Raw genomic sequence first — 20670 nt, forward strand, 5'->3', positions numbered from 1 at the left:
ACCTCTCGAAGGCCTGCACCCCCCCTGAAGGATTGTACCCCCCACCCGAAGGTCTGTCCCCCTCTGAAGGCCTACACCCCACCCCTGAAGGCCTGCACCCTCCCTGAAGGATTGTAACCCCCACCCGAAGGTCTGTCCCCCCTGAAGGCCTGCACCCATCCCGAAGGCCTGCACCCATCCCGAAGGCCTGCACCCACCCCGAATGCCTGCACCCACCCCGAAGGCCTGCACCCCCTCTCGAAGGCCTGCACCCCCCTGAAGGCCTGCACCCCCCTCCAAAGGTCTGTACCTCCTGAAGGCCTGCACCCTCCTGAAGGCCTGCACCCCCCCTGAAGGCCTGCACCCCCCTGAAGGCCTGCACCCTCCCCGAAGGTCTGTACCTCCTGAAGGCCTGCACCCCCCCTGAAGGCCTGCACCCCCACTGAAGGCCTGCACTCCCCGAAGGTCTGTACCTCCTGAAGGCCTGCACCCCCCTGAAGGCCTGCACCCCCCCTAAAGGCCTGCACCCCCCCTGAAGGCCTGCACCCCCCTGGAGGCCTGCACCCCCCCCGAAGGTCTGTACCTCCTGAAGGCCTGCACCCCCCCTGAAGGCCTGCACCCCTCCGAAGGTCTGTACCTCCTGAAGGCCTGCACCCCCTGAAGGCCTGCACACCCCCCTGAAGGCCTGCACCCCCCCACCCGAAGATCTGTCCCCCCCTGAAAGCCTACACCCCCCTGAAGGTCTTTACCTCCCACCCAAAGGTCTGTCCCCCCCCTTAAGGCCTACACCTCCCTCTTAAGGCCTACACCCCACCCCTTAAGGCCTACACTCCCCATCTAGTACTGTCTAATGCAATTAGGTACGGGTCAGGAGGCTAGAGGGGAAGCAGGACATTGCAGCAATTCCCAACTGACCCTCCCCCCTCGCCCTCTAAAACAGGAGCCGGCTAGCAAGAGGAAGTTGCCGATCCTGCTTTAGGGGGGGAGGGTCAGTTGATGATTCGGGAGGCCGATTTTGGGGTTTTTAAAAAATTGATTCGGGCAGAAAAAAAAAATAACAATAAAACCACCGCCAAGCAGCCCAGCGATACTCACCCTCAGTTCCTGCCTTAATTGCAGTGTCCCACGCGGCTCGGGCTCCCTTTCTTGCTTCCACCCAGCCGGAAACCGGAAGTTGCTGACCAAGCTCCGACGGCGACGGGGGGTGTGGCCGTGGGGGAATGGAAGTTAAGAGAGAGGGCTCAGGCAGGATCACTTCGGGGACTCGCGGAAGCCTTGGAGTCGGGCCATAGCAGGGAAGTTCCCGGGCCATGACTCCAAGGCTCGAGCACCCCTAATGAGCTGGCACCCGGGGCGGCCCGCCCCCCCCTAGGTACGCCACTGCTTGGATGATCAAAAAGCCTGATCGTCCAAGTACCCATAACCAAAGCTGGTTTTAGACGTATCTAAAACCAGCTTAGGCCTCTCCCCTGCCTCTAAACACATAGAGCGAAAAGAGGCGTTTTTAGAGGAGGGGAAAGGGTGGGAGATGGGCAGGAGGTGGGCCAACCTAGACATAGTCGTACAGCAGGTATAACCAAAACCTAAAACAGGCTGCCTAGTCGGCACTTATATGTTTTGACTTAGACCAAGTCAAAACAGGTATAAGTGCTGAATAAGAGGCCGCTGAGCTGATCACAGTTGCCGCGATAAGCTCAGTGGCCCCGGCAACATGCCCACCCCCTACCGCAACCATCACGGCAGGAGAGATGGTTCATCTCCCCTGCTGTGATGGCGATCGGCTACCCCCTAAACTGTGACCCTGCTCGATCTTCTCCCTGAATGCCACCCTGCTCTGCCCCGATCTTCCCCCTGAATGCTGCCCTGCTCTGCCCTGATCTTCCCCAAATCTCTCCTGCTCTTCCCCGGCCTGCAAGCCCATGGTTTTAACCTGGAGGTTTAAAGCGGGTTAAAACCACGGGCTCACAGGGCTAAAAAGAAAAAAAAAGTTAATGTTAAAAAAAAAACACCAGCCCCGGCTTGGAGGGGCATGCGCAGCCCATTTACAGATGGACTGTGCATGCGCGCGGGTTGCAGAACAGCGATCCGTGCAGGCAGATGGGGGTGTTCCTCTGATCGCCCCCATCTGCATATTGGGGCTTCGAGAATTCGTCGGACCTTCTCGGATTGGGCAGGTTAGTGAATCTGACCCTTAGACTTTTTTTATTATTATGCCCCTCATGTTTGAAAATTAAATTAACAGAGTTTTAATAATAGCGGGTGTTGCACCCATCCCGAAGGCCTGCACCCATCCCGAAGGCCTGCACCCACCCCGAATGCCTGCACCCACATTATATTCTATAGACGCGTTAGCATTTAGCGCACACTAAATCAATTAGCACGTGCTAAATCGGCTAGCGCGCCTTAGTAAAAGAGGGGAGAATATGACATCACCAGTGTTAAGAATGAGAGAGAGAATCTACTGGAACAACAAAGTTGTAACAAATATCATCGCTGTAATATATTTCTAACAAATTCACATTGTTATTCATTACATCTGATCATTTCTAAATTATCACACAAAAAAAGTCATATATAAGGTGAAGAAGTACACTAAACTAAACTAAAACTTATGGCTCCTTTTACTAAGCTGCATTAGGGCATTAACGCATGGAATAGCACATGCTGAATTGCCGCGCACGCTAGACCTTAACGCCAGCACTGAGGTGGCATTAGTTCTAGCCGCAAAGTGTACGGTGTAGCGCGCGGTAATATCCTGTGTGCGCTAAAAACGCCCTTAGTTTTATAAACTGGGTCATGAGCCAATTTGGAGCGCAACTCAGTTAACATTAAGAAAAGGAAAAATACAAAAGAACTAGAAGAGAAAATAACTTAGACCAGGATTCACTAACCTGCCAGATCCTGTGAGGTCCGATCAATTCAGAAACCAAAAATATGCAGATGGGGGCAATCGGAGGAACGCCCCCATCTGCCTGCATGGATCGTGCATGCGCGATCCGCGTGCAAGCGCAGACCATAGGACCAACAATCTTTTCTTTTTACTTTTTTGTACTTGCGGCAAGACTTCGGAGAGACTGAACCAAACTCCGCCACTGCCACGTACCCCAACCCGCGTGGCTCCCAGAAAGCTAGTCCCGCTCTTGCCAGCTGCCTCACTAATAATAAAAAGATAAATGAAGCCCATGGTTTTAACCTGCTTAGAGCCCGTGGGTTAAAACCACGGGCTGCACTGCGGGGAAGGGTGGGAGAGTCCAGGCAGGCAGGAAATCATGGAAGTTTGGGACAGGCAGCAGTTTGGGCAGGCAGGAGAAGAGCATTGGAAAAATGAGCAGCAGGAGTTAAGAAGCAGGGTTGACCAGGGCAGCATTCGGGGCAAGCATGCAGGAGAGATTGCAGGGCAGAGAGCAGGGCTTCCAGTCGGAAAGATGTTTTCAACGGTCCCCAGCAGTCGCTTCATCAGGTGATCGGCCAGCCCAGTCAGATCAGAAATTTGGGGGTCCTTTTATCAAGCTGCGGTAGGGGTTTAATGCGCGGAATACCATGCGTTAAACCACCTGCCGCGCTAGTCGCTAATGCCTCCATTGATGAGGCTTGCCACGGGAGTTGCCGCGGCTTGGCTTGGCTTGCTGCAGTAGTTAACGCATGATGAAATGTCCGACGCGCTAACCCCGCTAGCACACCTTGATAAAAGGAGCCCTTGGTATAGTGAATCGGGTCGCTGTCCAATATGCATGCATTTCACCTCATTTGCATGCACGGATTCGAAGCGGATCGCAGGAGAGGTAAGTGAATCAGGCCGGATGGAAATTTGATAGTAAAGGGGTCGCAAACCAATCGGTACACAATCGGTTTGCTTTGTGAATTTAGCCCTTAAGCAGGAGAGGTAGAAGTAGTTAATTTCCAAACTGTTTGGCGAACAGAATTGTCTTCAAAGCCTTCCTGAATGATAAGAAAGGGCCTAAGCTTCTTAATCGAAAGTGGCAAGTTATTCCAGAGGTCTGTCAATTTGTTACTTTTAACACCATCTAGTTTAGAAATACTGGTATTTGAATCTTTTATCAAATCATTCTTTTAAAATTTTTGCCTCTTAACTTATTTTTTCATTTTTAATAAACTACAAAATGCAATCAAAACATAAGTTGGATGATATCTAATCTAATATCCAGAACCAAATATACTTAAACACGTAGTTAATAAGAAATTACTTTCATTCAAATTTGTAACAATAAAAAGGGGAAAAAGGGGAGAGCAGCTTCCAATACTCAGTACAAGAGGTTGCTGAAAAGTTCTCAGCCCAACCAAGAAGAGAATGCCGTGGATACGGTTCAATCAATGATCTGAAACAGCCAAAACATAGAATTTTGGTTGTGCAAATTGGCACTTAATTCAATCACACTCTTTTCAGCTACAGTGGCAAAATAACACTCAGAATTTAGGAAGTTGGTTGGTTGGCTTGAGAACTTTTCAGCACCCTTCTCAAAAGGAACTGTTACGAGAGGGCAAATAGAGCAACCACACTGGCTGCTGCCACCTCAGCTGCTACACTTGGTTTTAAAAGGCAGGAAGGGTGTCCCTGATGATGTCAGATGCCAGCTCACAGTTCTGCCTCCCAATCAGGATTTCCTTCTCTGGTTCACAGCAAAATGCAAGGTAAAATTGCTTCTCTCCTCCACATCCTCAGCTGCTACACTTGGTTTTAAAAGGCAGGAAGGGTGTCCCTGATGACATCAGATGCCGGCTCACAGTTCTGCCTCCCAATCAGGATTTCCTTCTCTGGTCCACAACATAATGCAGGGTATAATCGCATCTCTCCTTCCATAACTTTTTTCTTTTTTATATTCTTGCATTTGTATTATAATATTTCTTATTTTGGAAAGCAGTAACAGAATTGTGACCTAGACCAACCATGTATGTTATATCACAAGTTAGATATGTTTTTACAATGCTGTTTAAATTATATTTTTTTTTTCTTTCCAGTTTCACGTAGTTCATTGGAATTCAGACAAATATGGCAACTGTGCTGAGGCTGTAAATCATCCTGATGGCTGGGCCATTGCTACTTCTTTTCTGAAGGTCAGTGCCACAGCAAGGCTTCCTTATACTCTTTCTCACTTTGGGCTCCTTTTACTAAGAACATAAGAATTGCTGCTGCTGGGTCAGACCAGTGGTCCGTCATGCCCAGCAGTCCGCCAACGCGGCGGTCCTCTGGTCAAAGACCATCGCCCTACGCTGCGTTAGGGCTTTAACGTGCGGAATAGCGCGCGCTAGACGCTAACGCCAGCATTGAGCTGGCGTTAGTTCTAGCCGTGTAGCACAAGGTTAGCACTCGCTAATCTGCTGCGTGCGCTAAAAACGCTAGCGCACCTCAGTAAAAGGAGCCCTTTATTATTAGAAGGCGATTGGTTTCTGTCAGTTATGCCACAGTTATGACGTCTGACAAAATGAACTCTTATCTTTGTTAGCTCATGCCTCAATAAACTGGTTAACCTATAAGGTGCCACCAGCCTCTTTCATTTTTGCTACTCCCAACGAACATTGCTACACCTCTGAATATTACACAGTAATAATAACGCAGCAGATGTCAGCCCACCATCGTCAGCATGTATTTGACCCATCCCCATCTGCCTGGTTGCCTGTGTTTATCTTGCTTTAGTTAAGGATCTCTCTCAGCTGTCACGCCTCACCTTTCTGCCCTTAGCTTAGGAACAGTAGCCAAGCCAGCCTGCTACTAAGACCTGTGGTAACGTGAACAAGGGCGGGCCTGGAGCCCTGATAAACAGGGCCACACAACAGATTTAACAAAAATAATATTTTATTAAAGGTGCTAGGTAAGAAGTCCTGTTCAGTTCATCTCCCCACTTACATCTCAGGATTTGCTAAATCTGTCACTATTCAAGTTGGCAGCCCCTGACTCCTCTTCTTATGAACTTGATGCAGTTGATCCATTGCTCTTTGTGGCTTTGTTGCCTTCCCTTTTGACTCTCTGTCATTTAAAGTACAAACTTTTTCATGGGCAATTATTTCCAAAGCATGGCAAATCAGCCCAAGCAATAGGAATTTCCCAGCACAGCTGATCACTTTCAATCAATAATAACTTTGATATTCCATCCTATCTTCAGCATTACCAACTCATAAAAAAGATTTTTTTTTTCTTTTATCTTTTTTACTATTTTATGTAGAAATTTGTTTGAACCAACAAATGATGGCATAGTTTAAATGAGTATCAGCCTTTATTACTCACTGCTCATCCAAGCTACAGCCTCAGCACCCTGAGGTTATGGATTCAAACCCCGTACTGCTCCTTGTGACCCTGGGCAAGTCACTTAATTTCTCCACTGCCCCAGGTACACTAGATAGATTGTGAGCCCACTGGGACAGATAGGGAAAATGCTTGAGTACCTGATTTGTAACCCGTTCTGAGCTCCTTTGAGAGGGCAGGCTAAAAATTCAAATAAATAAATATCATCATCAATCTTTTAATACTAAATATAATAATTCTTAAAATATTTAACCATATTTTGGGCCCTTTTTACAAAGCTGTGGTAGCAATTGTCCCTTGGCAAATGCACAAAAGCCTATTCAATTCCTATCCCCCCCCCCCCCCCTTTAACTAAACCACAATAGCAGTTATTAGCACAGGGAGCCACGTTGAATGCTCTGCACTGCTCCCGACGCTCGTAGAGTTCCTATGAGCGTCAGGAGCAGCTTTGTAAAAGGGGCTGTAACTGTGGCTTTGTAAAAGGGGTCCTTTATGTCTCAACTTTATGAAAATCAGGGCTCAAATTTTGCACTTAGTTTTGATCAACCAGACCAACCATAAACATGGTCAATATTTTGTCTACATCAGGGAAACAGTCTGAACATGACCAATGTTTCATCTCCGTCAAGGAAGGGGTCAAAATTTGGTGCTTCGTGTATACACTTCTCCCTCCGTATTCGCTGTGATAGGGGATTAACAGACCCGCGAATATAGAAAAACCGTGAATAACTTTTTCATATGTTATTCGCTGTTTTCTATTAAAAACCATCGTGAATATGGTGAAACCGCAAATAACATGGTGGCCTGTTCTTGAAGGAGAGGCAAAACACGATGAAGAAAGTGCTGGGAATCAGCTATTTTCTTTGTAAACACTTGGAATCAGAGATTTCTCTATCCAAGCTGATGCAATTGGGGGGGGGGGAAGAGTCAGCAAGCTAAAAACCGTGAATAATTGAAATCGCGAATGCTGAAACCGCTAATACAGAGGGAGAAGTGTAGTTCAGGCTATAATCCATAAAAGTTGGTGGCAATGTCTAGCTCACCCTTTAAAATCATAATCACATGGCTGGCTCTTGCAACCTGATTGGACAAAAATATAAAAACTCCATTGTTCTCATTTACATTAAAGACCACCATTCTAATTCAGCATTAAGATCACTGGGTTGTATGGAATTTAACTGAAACATCTATCATTGTTCTTTATTATTGATTTAAAGGATGAGTTATGCTGGGAAATAATGTTTCATTTACTAGTCTCATTACTACACCCCAACATTATTTTTTGGGATGTACATTTTTGTGTTCATTTATCTCATTTTGTTATAGCAAACACAATTTCCCTTAGAAGTACATTATCGAAACCTTTATGTTTTTTTTAATTTATAGCCCGCCTTTCCCAAGGTGGGTTACAACATGGTATATACATAATCGGGTTACAACATGGTATATACATAATCAAAACACATACGTAACAAAAATCACAGCATATACACAATAAAAAGGCAAACATCCATGAAATCTCATAGAATAGGTGGCCAGTACCTACATATAAATAAAAAATGCTTCAGCTCCTGTATTTCATCATACAAAAGAGATGTCTTTTTAACAATTTTTTGAAACTGCCTAAACCAGTGGTCTCAAACTCAAACCCTTTGTGGGGCCACATTTTGGATTTGTAGGTACTTGGAGGGCCGCAGAAAAAAATAGTTAATGTCTTATTAAAGAAATGACAATTTTGCATGAGGTAAAACTCTTTATTGTTTATAAAACTTTCCTTTAACAGTTAAAAGGAAATATATATAAACTATAAAGAGTTTTACCTTATGCAAAATTTAAAGTTTAATATCTTTTCTTTCTCAAAACTGACACATTTCAATAACTATATTGAAAATAAAATCATTTTCCCTACCTTTGTTGGCTGGTAACTTTATTTTTCTGTGCTTTTAATTATGTTTCCAGGGCCTTCTTGTCCTTTGACTGTTTTTCTCTCCGTCTTCACTTTCTGCCTTGCATCCATCTTTGGCATTAACTTAATATTCAATTTTTCTGCTTTATTTTCAAAATCTGCGTTTCCATGTCTTACCTTCCCTTCCTATCTCGCTCTTCTTTCGTCCTTCCTTTCTCTCCCTCCCTCCTTCCTTCCTTTCCCTGGTCTGGCATCTGTCTCCTTCCCTCCCCCATGCCCTGGCATCTCTCCCTCCCCCTCTATGGTCTGATATCTCCTTTCTTTCCCTCCCTCCCATGAACTTGTTCCTCTCCTCTCCCTTGTCTTCCTTCCTTCCCTCTCTTTCCCCAATTGGGTGCTGCAGCAACAGAAGCAGCATTTCCCTTCCCCCTTTCCTGTGCAGTAGAAGCATTTCTCTTCCCCTTTCCCTTCCCCTCCCTTTCCTTATGCAGCAGCAGCAGAAGCAGCATTTCCCTCCCCCCTTTCCTGTGCAGGAGAGGCATTTCTTTTCCCCCTTCCCTCCCTCTCCGTTTCCCTGTGCAGCAGCAGCAGCAGCATTTCCCTAGGGTCCTCCTTTCATATGCAGCAGAGCATTTTTCTTTCCCCTCCCCTTCCGTTCCCTTCCTTGTGGAGCAGCAGCGTGTCTGGCCGGCTCCTAGTCGATCATTCCGTTCAAAGCCGCGGGTGGCGGCTCCTTGCGAGATCCACGCCTGCGTCAGAAGCCTCGCTGATGTTGTGACATCAGCGAGGCTTCCGATGCAGGAGTAGATAGCACAAGGAGCCGCCACCTGCGGCTTTGAACGGATCGATCGACTGAGCCGGCCAGACACCCTGCTGCTCCACAAGGGAAGGGGGAAGAGAAATGCTGGTGTGGATGGCACAAGGAGCCACCGGCGGCCGCAGCTTTACAGTTGATCATCGCGTCCAGACCATGGACCGCAAAATAGCACCTGGAGAACCACATGCGGCCTGCAGGCCGCGTGTTTGAGACCACTGGCCTAAACTTATCTGATGCAGAGGTTTAAAGGTGGATATATTCTGGGAGGTCCTTCTGAGTCTACATGCATTGCCATATTTTATAACAGCTAATGCGTATACAGAACGGGCTTGATACTGAGCCGAGAGGTAGCCAGGTTGCCTCCCATGGTCAGCAACAATTCCAGATATTCAGTGCCAGGGTTGCCAGCAAAGGTCAGCGGCAGCAAGGGTCAGAAGCATGGGGGATGTGCTCCTGCTTCTGAAGACCCCTGCTGAACCACCAGGAACAAAAATAGGACCAGGGGGCCTACTTGGACATTGGGGGGAGATGGGGGGACTTGACAGGGGGGTTTGTTGTCATACGATGGGGGGAGGGCAAAGGGGGACATTGCCGGGGGAATTGGGAGGAAGGCATGGTCAGGGCTGTCAGGAATAGAGTTTGGGGTTTTTTTTTTTTAGTTATGTGGGTGCTGGCCCAATATTCAGTATCAGCATCTGTATAAGTTGGGGCTCCTCCCTAGTGCTGCCCCAGCACTGCCCTTGACCTGCCCACTTTTTAATCAGATGGTCTGAAAGAATATTCAGTGGCACTCTCCTGTTAACCGCCACCGAATATCCCCACTTAGGCAGTGGGAAGCAATTTAAGTGGGCAGGAGGGCTTCCTGCCCATTTAAATCATTTTTAATATTTGCCCCCATATCATCTAGACAGTAAGTTGTGCTTTTTTATAAAATCTCTATTTATACAGTTTGTACTGTATATTCTGCTTGATATGTATAGATCCTTTATGAGACAGTGTGATTTTTAAAGTGATTATATCGACAGACTAGCGAGGAATCTTCAATTATCTCCTAGTAGAACCTGTGTTTTGTTAATTTCTGAAAATTTGATGACTCCTGATGCAGGCTGTAGCTGAAACTTAGTCATCAGGTTGTCTTCAGTAAACTGGCTCTCTTTTCAATGAGACTCAACATGTGATTCTTCTGTCTGTTAAGCACATAAGCACATAAGCATTGTCTCTGCCGAGTCAGACCATAGGTCCATCATGCCCAGCAGTCCGCTCCCGCGGCGGCACCCCCCCCCAGGTCAATGACCTGTAGTGATCTATTACTCAAGAGCATTTTGTCTTGTATAGTAACCCTCTAATTGTACCCCTGGATTCCCTTACCCTTCAGGAATTCCTTACCCTTACCCTTCAGAATCCCTTTTTGAAACCCAAAACCGTACTCTGCTCAACCTCCCCCTCTGGAAGCGCATTCCAGGTGTCCACCACCCTCTGGGTGAAGAAGAACTTCCTATCATTTGTTCTGAACCTATCTCCCTTCAATTTTTTTGAGTGCCCTCTAGTTTTTGTTGCCCCCGCCAGTCTGAAGAATCTGTCTCTCTCTACCTTCACTATACCCTTCATGATCTTATAAGTTTCAATCATATCCCCTCTAAGTCTCCGCTTTTCCAGGGAAAAGAGCCCCAGCTTCTCCAGCCCTTACTTCTTTGACCTCCTTCCACTATTATTGTCATTGGATGTTTATTATCAAGGTACTTCTCCTCTTTTTGTTCATAACTACCCAGTTGGATCTGGAATTTTTGAGGCATGTTTGAGAAGGGAATTGTGCTTTCATTTCTGGAGTTCAAGAACACCTCCCTTTGCAAAACAGTTAAATTCTAGAGTAGTGTTTCTTAAACCTGACCTGTCACCTCTGTTATATGCAAATCTGCCTCAAGCATATTCATTAGGGATATCTTGAAAACCCAACTAGCTGGGGGATCCCCCAGGACAAGTTTAAGAACTACTGTTACATAGAAACATGATGACAGATAAAGGCAATTGGCCCATCGAGTCTGCCCATCCCCAGTCACCATTATCTTTTTCTCTCTCCGAGAGATCTCACGTGCCTATCCCAGGCCCTTTTGAATTTAGACACAGTCTGTGCCTCCACCACCTCTTCTGGGAGACTATTCCATGCATCTACCACCCTTTCTGTAAAAAAAGTATTTCCTTAGATTACTTCAGAGCCTATCACCTCTTAACTTAATCCTATGCCCTCTCATTGCAGAGTTTCCTTTCAAATGAAAGAGACTCGACTCATGCGCATTTACATTACAAAGGTATTTTTTTTTTTTTTCGTGTAAATTTTTTTCTTTTATTAAGAAAAGAAGAATACAAAGAAGGAAACCACAATCTGAATACAAAGAACCAGAAACAAAGCAAAACACAAGACAAAAGGGTCTACCGCGTTGTTTCTGCGCGGAGACAAAAGATACTCATCAAAAGCCAAGAACAACCCACCCCCCCAACCCCCCCCACCCCCCCAACCCCCCCCACCCACCCCTCACCCCCCCCAAACACTCCAGTGTCAGAAATTATTTCAGAAGAGCACTTCGGGCACCCGGAGACAAATTGTCCCAGACCGGAGCCCAAATCGCTCGGAATTTCCTCCATTGACCAGGGCCACTTTTCATAGTATCCAAATATTCAAACTTCAACAAAGTAAACAGTTCATTTTTCCACATGGTGAGAGTAGGCACCTCAGCCTGCCTCCATAACAAGAGGATACATTTACGAGATAACAAAAAAGCCTTCTGCAGCAACAGGGAATTACCCCTAGAAAGTCCCAAAGAGGTAAAGTGATAAAAAAGAAAAACCTTCGCTCCAAGGGGAAGTCGTGTCTTTAAGATCGCCTGTAGATGAAGCCCAACAAAAGACCAGAAGGTTTGTATTCTGTCACAGGACCAAAACATATGAAACAAACCAGCAGGGGCAGAACGGCATTTAGGGCATTCAGCATGAGTAGCAATACCAGCCACCAAGGCCTTATATGGGGAAATGTAAAGTCTCAACAAGAATTTATAGTGCTGTTCCTGCAACACCACCGAGCATGTCAGTCTCGGAAGATGTCGCATGAGGAGACGCAAATCCTCACCAGTGATCTGCTCTGAAGAGGCAAGGTCCAGATTCCAAACAACAAAGGTATTTAAACATCTCTATCATATCTCCCCTCTCCCTTCTTTTCTCCAAAGTTCTGGAGGATAGCTCCCTAATCATCACCATGTGAACATGCAGACTTTCAAAATCCAACACAGGTATTTGCCAGACCCACTTTACCTTAAAGAGATCAGTGGTAGGATAAAGTAACTTACCCCAACCTTCTTTCCCCACAGCTGTAGTAATACAAGTTATATCCCCCCTCCCCCCCCCCCTCCCACTGTCTGTGGACATTTCAGTATCGAACCACATGTGCATTTGTTTCATAATAAAGATTAACTGTAGCTGGAATAATTAACAATTCATTCTTCTACATGCTTTTTCGTGTATAGATTGGTGCTGACAACCCTAACTTGCAGAAAATCATTGATGCGTTGGATTCTATTAAAACGAAGGTGAGTATTATGATTATTCCTTAAGCTTGTGAAAGTGTGGAATTGTCAGAGCAAAGAGTCATTAAGGGCTAGATTCACTAAGGGCACGGATAGGATCTGATCCATGAAGGATCCGATCCAATCTGTGTCCGGGGGGGGAACTGATTCATGAATTGCCCTCATGCAAATGAAGGAGATTGGAATCACGCCCCCAACCGAGCACCCGGATCGTTCTGTAGCGATCCCAACACATGCACAGACCATCTGTAGATGGTCTGCGCATGCGTCGAAGAGCAGCGACTTTTTTTAAACTTTAGTCCAGCGAGCCCGTGTTTTTAACCCGCAGGTTAAAACCACGGGCTCGCACTGCGGGGGAAGGCCAGGGCAGCGCTTGGGGCAGAGAGCAGGAGAGTCAGGGGCAGAGCAGTCCGGCAGGAGCAAATTGACAGAGAGTCGGGGCAGGGAGCAGGAGAGGAAATTCGGGACAGAGCAGGCTGGCAGGAGAAAATTGCAGCAGAGAGCAGAAGAGTCGGAGTAGACAGCAGGCAGAAAGCAGGAGATGGCAGTCGGAAAGCAGTGAACGACTGGTCCCCAGTAGTCGCTTGTTTGTGATCGGCCAGCCCAGTCGGTGTTGCAGGGTTTTTGTTAGTGAATCACTGCCTGCCTACATTTCAATGCCGTTCCCCCTCATTTGAATGCACAGATCGGAAGATAATCGGGACAGAAGTTAGTGAATCAGGTCATAGGGAAATCGGGCCGCAAAGGGGGTCACAAACTGATTGGTACACGATTGGTTTGCTTAGTGAATCTAGCCCTGAGTCTTTGGCCCATCTTCAGATATCTTAAAGTTGAAGTGCTAGGGTCCTGTTCCAAATTTAAAAGCTTTAGCATGGGTATCACTGCAGTTAGGTTAAGATGATCTTTGATTTGTAAGAAGGGGGAGGAAGGTCATGGATATAATATAGCGCTTTTTTGTGGTACAATCAAAATGGTTTAAATTTTATCCCATACAGGTACTTTCTCTGTCCCTAGTGGGCTCTAGTGCTGTCCAATTCTCAATTCAAGTCGATTCCTTTTTTTTTTTTAAACAGACTTACAGATTCAGGCCGCACAGCTGGTGGGATCAGGACCAGCACCATTTCCCTCATGCACATCTCTCTCTCGTTCTGTCACTGCTGCTGCTTTCCCGCAAACTGAAACAGATGGGCTGTGGGACCTTCCCGTGTGTACTCTTGGCTGCCAGTCTGCCCTCTCCAACGTCACTTCTTCTTTCGGGGCAGAGCTGACAGCCGTGGATATGTATGGGAAGGTCCCACAGCTGGTCTGTTTGAGTTTGCCGCTGCTGCTTCTTCTTCAGAAAATCAGCGGTGGGAGTGCTATGGGGCAGTTGCCAGTGGATGTGGGGTGGGGGGAGAGAGAGAGGCACCATGTACATCCATTAGTGTTATAGAAATAATTAGTAGATTTAGGAGGCAGGAAAGACCCTTGCTGAGCAGGTTGGGAGGCAGTGGCACTTTTCCAGACAGTGCTGCTGAATACACCCTCTGTCCGCTACAGCAGAGTTTCTCAACTTGGTCCTGGAGTACCCCCTTGCCAGTCAGGTTTTCAGGGTAACCACAATGAATATGCATAAACGTGATTTGCATGCCCTGCCTCTGATATATGCTAGTTTCTTTCATGCATATTCATTGTGGATCTCCTAAAAACCTGACTGGCAAGGGGGCACTCCAGGACCGAGCTGAGAAACGCTGCACTACAGCACTCCCTGGCTAGTGCCAGGGAAGTCCAGTGGTGGTGTCTGGCTAGAGCCAGCAGTTATGTGGCCACCAGTGATATTTAATATTGCTACCCACATAGCTAGCCGAGCGCAGGCGGACACTTTTCATGGTCAGCTCTGCAATTAAGACACTGAATATTGGCTGTATTCATTACCAGGGCCCTGATATGACCCAGCACTGAATATATGGGTTTATTTTAGCTGGCGGCAGTCAATGTTTGAAAAGCTGCTGTTCATCATTGGCTGGATATTGACCCAATGGTCAATGCAGACCTGAATGTGCTGATCTGGATTTTTACAACATATTATATAGAAAGGAAAGTTACGGTACTTATAGTAATCATAAATGCTGGGTTCCCTGAAAGAGTTTTGTCTTGAGTACAGAACAGGAGAAATTCTTTTGAAACATATCCCTCATTGTTAACCAGATTTGAAATAAATCATTTTCTTTTATTATCTAGTAATTATAAATATTATTTCATTAGTAAGACTGAAAGCATTATATTTACCACATTATCAGACATGGAGATAAATATTTATATATTTTTTTTCAAGGGTAAAAAAGCTCAATTTACTGATTTTGACCCGTCTACCCTGTTTCCGGCATCCCACGATTACTGGACTTATCATGGCTCCCAAACTCATCCTCCCTGTCATGAATCCGTTACATGGATTATCTTCAAAGATCCTGTTCCTGTGAGCTCCCAGCAGGTACTGTGTAGTTACTATTTCAAATCTTCCATGACTTTGCTGTCCTGGCTAGAAAAAAACCAGGAATTTCTGGGATACTAATGTGCCTCTAAAACAGGTTAGAACAACATGCCAACTGAAATATACTGTAAATCTGTTAAGAATCTGTAAAAATTTCCAAATAAATTACTATATACTGTACTACTAGGTCAAAGTTCAGGTGAAATTAATATGTGACTGGGAGATTCAAGGATTTCCCCTCATTTAAGCTGCAGTTATACCCCTGGGCAGCAGGGGACGGTAGACAAATCTGGGTGAACTACCTGTCCCAGAATGCACTGAACTTTGGAGCTCAGTGCTGAAACCCAGTAAGAAAGTAATATAGCCCTGCTGAGTCAGAGGGACTCAGGCAGGGAGAAAGATATATGCCTAGCTCAGAGTTACTGAAGGGAGGTCCCTGAGAGAGGAGGTCCTAAAGGAAGAGACTCCCCTGAGAGAAAGAACTTTTCCTTAACAAAGCGCTGAGAGAAGACCTGGGAAAGAATAGAGTGAGAGACTGTCAATTTGAGACAGATATTACTCCTGGAGGAATTGTATGCAAAAAAAAAATGTCAAAATTCTGTGCATCAAAAAACCAAAAGAAAAACAGACAGTGGAAAGCAATGATCTTGATGAGGCGTTTATTATTTTGAAATAAAGGTAGTAGTACTAAAAGAATAAGAATAATGTCCACTTGATGAATAATTGACGTGTGGTGTAATACGGACCCTACACGGTCCTTGTTTCGGCAAAAAGCCTTCTTCAGGGGTCCAAGTCAGTATTCACTCATTGGTATTAAATAAATAAATAAAACCTTGTCCGTGGAGACACTGGAATGAATTAAAGCACTTCTGCGAAGCAGCAGTGAAAAAAAAGTGCTTTATACCAATGAGTGAATGCTGACTTGGACCCCTGAAGAAGGCTTTTTGCCAATACAAGGACCGTGTAGGGTCCGTATTACACCACACGTCAGTTATTCATCAAGGGGACATTATTCTTATTCTTTTTGTACTTCTACCTTTATTTTGTCATAATAAACGCCTCATCAAGTCATTGCTTTCCACAGTCTATTTTTCTTTTGTTTTTTGGAACTGTGGAACATTTGGGCTTTTTGCTTTGTAAAATTCTGTGCACAAAATTAGAAAATTCTACAAATTCATTTGTCAACATTTAAATAATATTTTTCTAATTATATCCATATTCCTAGAACCAAATGGGTTACAAGATCTGAGGCAATATGGCTTTACTAAAGGTAAATCATGCCAAACAAATCTGATTGAATTCTTTGACTGGGTGACCAGAGAATTGGATCAAGGTTGTGTGCTAGATGCAATTTACTTATATTTCTGCAAAGCCTTTGACATGTTTCCACACAAGAGGCTCTTGAATAAACTTCATAGGCAGAATTTAGGACCCCAGTTGGTTAGCTGGATTAGAAACTGGTTAGCGAACAGAAGCCAGAGTGTGGTAGTTAATGGAATTCACTCGGAGGAAGGAAAGGTGAATAGTGGAGTACCACAAGGATCGGAGTTGAGGCTGATTCTGTTCAATACGTTTGTGAGAGACATTGCTGAAGGGTTAGAAGGTAAGGTTTGCCTTTTTGCGGATGATACCAAGATTTGTAACAGAGTAGATACCCCGGAGGGAGTGGAAAACATGAAAAGAGATCGGTATAAGTTAGAAGAATGGTCTAATGCAGTGGTTCCCAACCCTGTCCTGGAGGACCACCAGCCAGTCAAGTTTTTGGGATTGCCCTAATGAATATGCATGAGAGAGATTTGCATATAATGGAGGTGACAGGCATGCAAATCTGCTCCCTGCATATTCATTAGAGCTATCCCGAAAACCTGACTGGCTGGTGGTCCTCCAGGACAGGGTTGGGAACCACTGGTCTAATGTTTGGCAACTAAAATTAAATGTGAAGAAGTGCAGAGTGATACACTTGGGGAGTAGAAATCCGAGGGAACCTTATGTGCTGAGAGGTGAGAGGCTGATATGAGGAGAGGGACCTTGGGGTGAGAGTGTTTGAGGAATGAATCTGAAGGCAACGAAACAGTGTGACACGGCAGTGGCTGTAGCCAGAAGGATACTGGGCTATATAGAAAGAGGTATAGCTAGCAGGAGGTGTTGATGCCCCTGTACAGGTCATTGGTGAGGCCCTACCTGGAGTCACAGGGGCAGTCCTCAGGCAGGGAGGAGAATCAGTTTAGGGAGGTTCAGGGAGGGATCAGTTCAGGGAGGTCCCTGAGAGAGAAGAGAACTCTTGATTTTTCCCTAGACATCAGCTGAGGGCAGAGATGTTGGAAAAGGACTGATGGCTGTACTGCTTGGCTGAGGTAAGCCAAGCTAACTTTCTGTAAAGTGTGAGGCAAACTAAAAAGAATAAAAACTGTTTGTTCATATGAGACTATCTTGTTTCCTAACCTTTCCCCTCCAGCACATGTGCTTCCGTATCACAGGGGTATTTTATACCACATTCACATTCATAACATATGCTAGGAGTTCAAATCCTCTAAATCTCAGTGGAGGAGGGAAGATATCATAGAGTATAATGTAATAATACTATTAGATTATTAGTTCAATAAGATTTGATAATGAACTTGACTACAATATTGTATACTGAACGAAGAGTGTACAGAATAGGGGAGAAGGATACATGTGGGATAATCACATGTTTTGACAAATTAGACTGGCCAATTTGGCTTTTTCCAGAACTTATTTTAGAAAAGTAAAGCATGCAGTGGCCAGCTTCTACACAACACCAGTAATCAAGAAAAATTTTGCTTAAAATTAAGTAACATAATGCAAACAATTTTTTCTCTCTTTTTTTTTTGTAGCTGGCTAAATTTCGTAGTATCCGGGCTTCTGGTGCAAGAGAAAAGGCCCATCCAATCCTGAGTAATCATCGTCCAACCCAACCTTCAAAGGGCAGAAAAGTGAAAGCTTCATTCCATTAACATGACGAAATAGAGAATGGAAGGAAGTATCTGAATCCACAATGATGAACAAAAAGTCAATGCAATCAGGCATACATTTACAAAAGAAACTTTTATTCTTTTGCAAGATTGTTTCAAATATTAATCAGAGATATGTATTTGTCTGATATTGTTTCATATAGTTTCTGATCTGAAGTGACATTTCAACATGAGCTATACTCAAACCAGTGTGGGTCAGGAATAGTGCTGCCCCATTCAGGGAAAAATTTTTTTGATTCGATTTGATTTGGCCCAATGAATTGATTTTTAGATTTGATTCAATTCACTTTTCCTGCCCATTAGGGCGGGGTTTTTTGGGTTTGTTTGTTTTTTTCAAACATCCTGCCAGGTTTATTTTGTAGCCTTTTCACCCACCCCACTCCTTCCCTTTCCAACCTCACGCCAGTGCTGTGGTGTAAACAAAATAAGCAAAAAAGACTTTTGCTCTCTCTGTTAGGTCCTAGCTCATGCCTGCTGTCTAACATCAGCAGCTCTGACAGGATACACATTTTAAATCCGACATATTATAATCACAAAATAGAAAATAAAATTATTTTTTTTCTACCTTTTGTTGTCTAGTCAATTTATTATTCAAATCATGTTGGTATCAGGTTTAAGTTTCTGTTTATCTTCTGTTAACTTGCTCACCAGGGTCTCCTGCCCATTTGACATTTTCATCTTTCTCTGTACCTTTACTTCTACTGCATTATCCAATATTTCTGTTTCTTTCCCACTGTCTACCATCTCTCTCCCTGCCTTGTGTCCTGGATCAAGACTCTCCACTCCTCCCCCCCCCCATGCACCATCTCTCTCTTCTTCCCCTCCATTATCATGTGCAACATTTATTTCTCTCCCTGTGCACCATCTCTTCCTGCCCTCCACCCTATGTCCAACATTTCTCTCTATCTCTTTTCCATGCATGTCCCCCTACCCTCCATCAAATATAGGATTTCTCTCTCACCCCTTTCTTCCTCTTTGTTGCATCTCTCCCTTCCTCTCCTTCACTCCATGTCCAACAATTCTTCCTCTCTCTTCTTTCCTCCATGCACATCAGATTTCTATCCCTTCTATCCCCCTGTGCAATAGCTTTCCATCCCTCCCTCCCATCCCCCTGTGCAGTAGTTTTCCCTCCCTCCTATCCCCTTGTGTAGCACCTCCCTCCCGACCCCCTCCACCATGAGTTCTGACATAGAGGTCTCCCAAAGCAGCAGTGGCGGTGGCTGGCAGGAAGAGGGAATGCTCTGAACAGGCTGCTTCTGGCCTGCCCCACTAGTCATCAATGACACGGCAGAGGGAAGTTCCTGGCGGGACAGGCCAGGAGCAGACTGTTCCGAGCACTGTCTCTTCCCGCCAGCTACCGCTGCTGCTGCTGCTCTAAGAGACCCAGAGGTGTTAGGAATCACCGAATCGGTGAGTCTGCTTTTTTTTTTTTTTTTTAGAAAACAAATCAATTCAAATTGATTCACCGATGTGAATCAGCAAACGGGGCAGCACTAGTCAGGAGGCACTTGTTTTCCAGGAGGAGCATTTCTGCCTCTTGAGACTCTGGTTTTAGGTAACCCATTCATAGTATGGTATTTTGTATCTCTGGCAATTAGTTCCTGTTTCCGGATTGGCCCAGCAGGGAACAGCCCAGAGCAGGCTTGAGTATTTCTGTTCTGTGTCTGAGCTTGTTCCTTGTTGGTTCATTATTCTTATTGTGCTTTCTTAGGGGAGCCCTGCATTTGATTCCTTGCTTCCTGAAGCCTTAGATTTCCAGCTTCTTGTCAAAGTCTTTACTATCAGTAATCTTTGTTTACACTTCTAAGAGGTACAGTGACATTAAAACTCATCTTGAAAAATCTTAATTCTCACTTTGTTCTTGTCTAATGTTCATACCTTGAAAATCCCTAACTACTAGCTGTCTGTGTAGGGATTCTGGATAGATTGACTCAGTCACCTAAATAATAAAAAAAAAAGCCAAAAGGACTCAGTTAAATATAAATGTTTACAGCAGTTTAAACAGAGCTGCCAAATTATCCAGTTCAAAACAAAGAGTTTTTAGCCAGTCCCGGTTTTTACCTTACATCCCAGAGCAATATGGGATTTGTTGCTTCTGATTCAACCCATTGAAATTTGTGCTGCAGGTCCCCATAATGTGTGAGGATGAGGTTGTCAGAAATCAAATACTGCCTCCAGTCTCCCTGCTCTAAAGATTTGTCTTCTACGATGTTCCTAGACCTGTAAGTTCTATGGTTACCATTTGGCTCGAGTCATTGAGTTATTGGGTGAATAAAGTGAACTGAACATTGGATGAGTAACAATTTGTGGTCATCAGTCTGATTTGGACAATTCCACTCTTTATTTTATGTATTTGAGTTTATGGATTTGTTTCTCCTGTTGTATTCATTGTTTAGAAGACAAACATCATACCAGAAACCCCAAATTTTAGAAATTAGAAAAAGGTCCATTCATATGAGAGTTCTGTGAAGGTGTGTGTTTTATTTTTAATTGCACTGCCAGTTATCCCCAGTGGCCATCCTCGGAGTGCTAATCTATGATTAGTCCTGGGTAATGTTAATCTGAGTGGCTGCTAATAATTTTAACTTATACCATTCACTCTCTCTGTACAAAGCTTATGTTAATAAGGTGTGCTATCACACATGTTATTTTTCCACAGGTTCCATTATAT

General features: G+C 44.8%; 1 protein-coding gene across 2 annotated transcripts in view; it reads left to right on the forward strand.

Annotated features, from left to right (window-relative positions):
- Window positions 1-20452, forward strand: part of LOC117355187 (carbonic anhydrase 1-like) — a 55601-nt gene extending 35149 nt beyond the window's left edge. For both annotated transcript variants that reach the window (XM_033933349.1, XM_033933348.1), the window contains exons 4-7: window positions 4957-5052; window positions 12477-12539; window positions 14851-15006; window positions 17862-20452. In XM_033933349.1, the coding sequence (XP_033789240.1) occupies window positions 4957-5052; window positions 12477-12539; window positions 14851-15006; window positions 17862-17981 (435 nt within the window). In that variant the 3' untranslated portion in view covers window positions 17982-20452. The remainder of the gene's footprint in view (window positions 1-4956; window positions 5053-12476; window positions 12540-14850; window positions 15007-17861) is intronic.
- Window positions 20453-20670: the final 218 nt, after the last annotated feature.

The sequence above is a fragment of the Geotrypetes seraphini genome, chromosome 2, assembly GCF_902459505.1.
Source record: "Geotrypetes seraphini chromosome 2, aGeoSer1.1, whole genome shotgun sequence".
Taxonomy (NCBI): domain Eukaryota; kingdom Metazoa; phylum Chordata; class Amphibia; order Gymnophiona; family Dermophiidae; genus Geotrypetes; species Geotrypetes seraphini.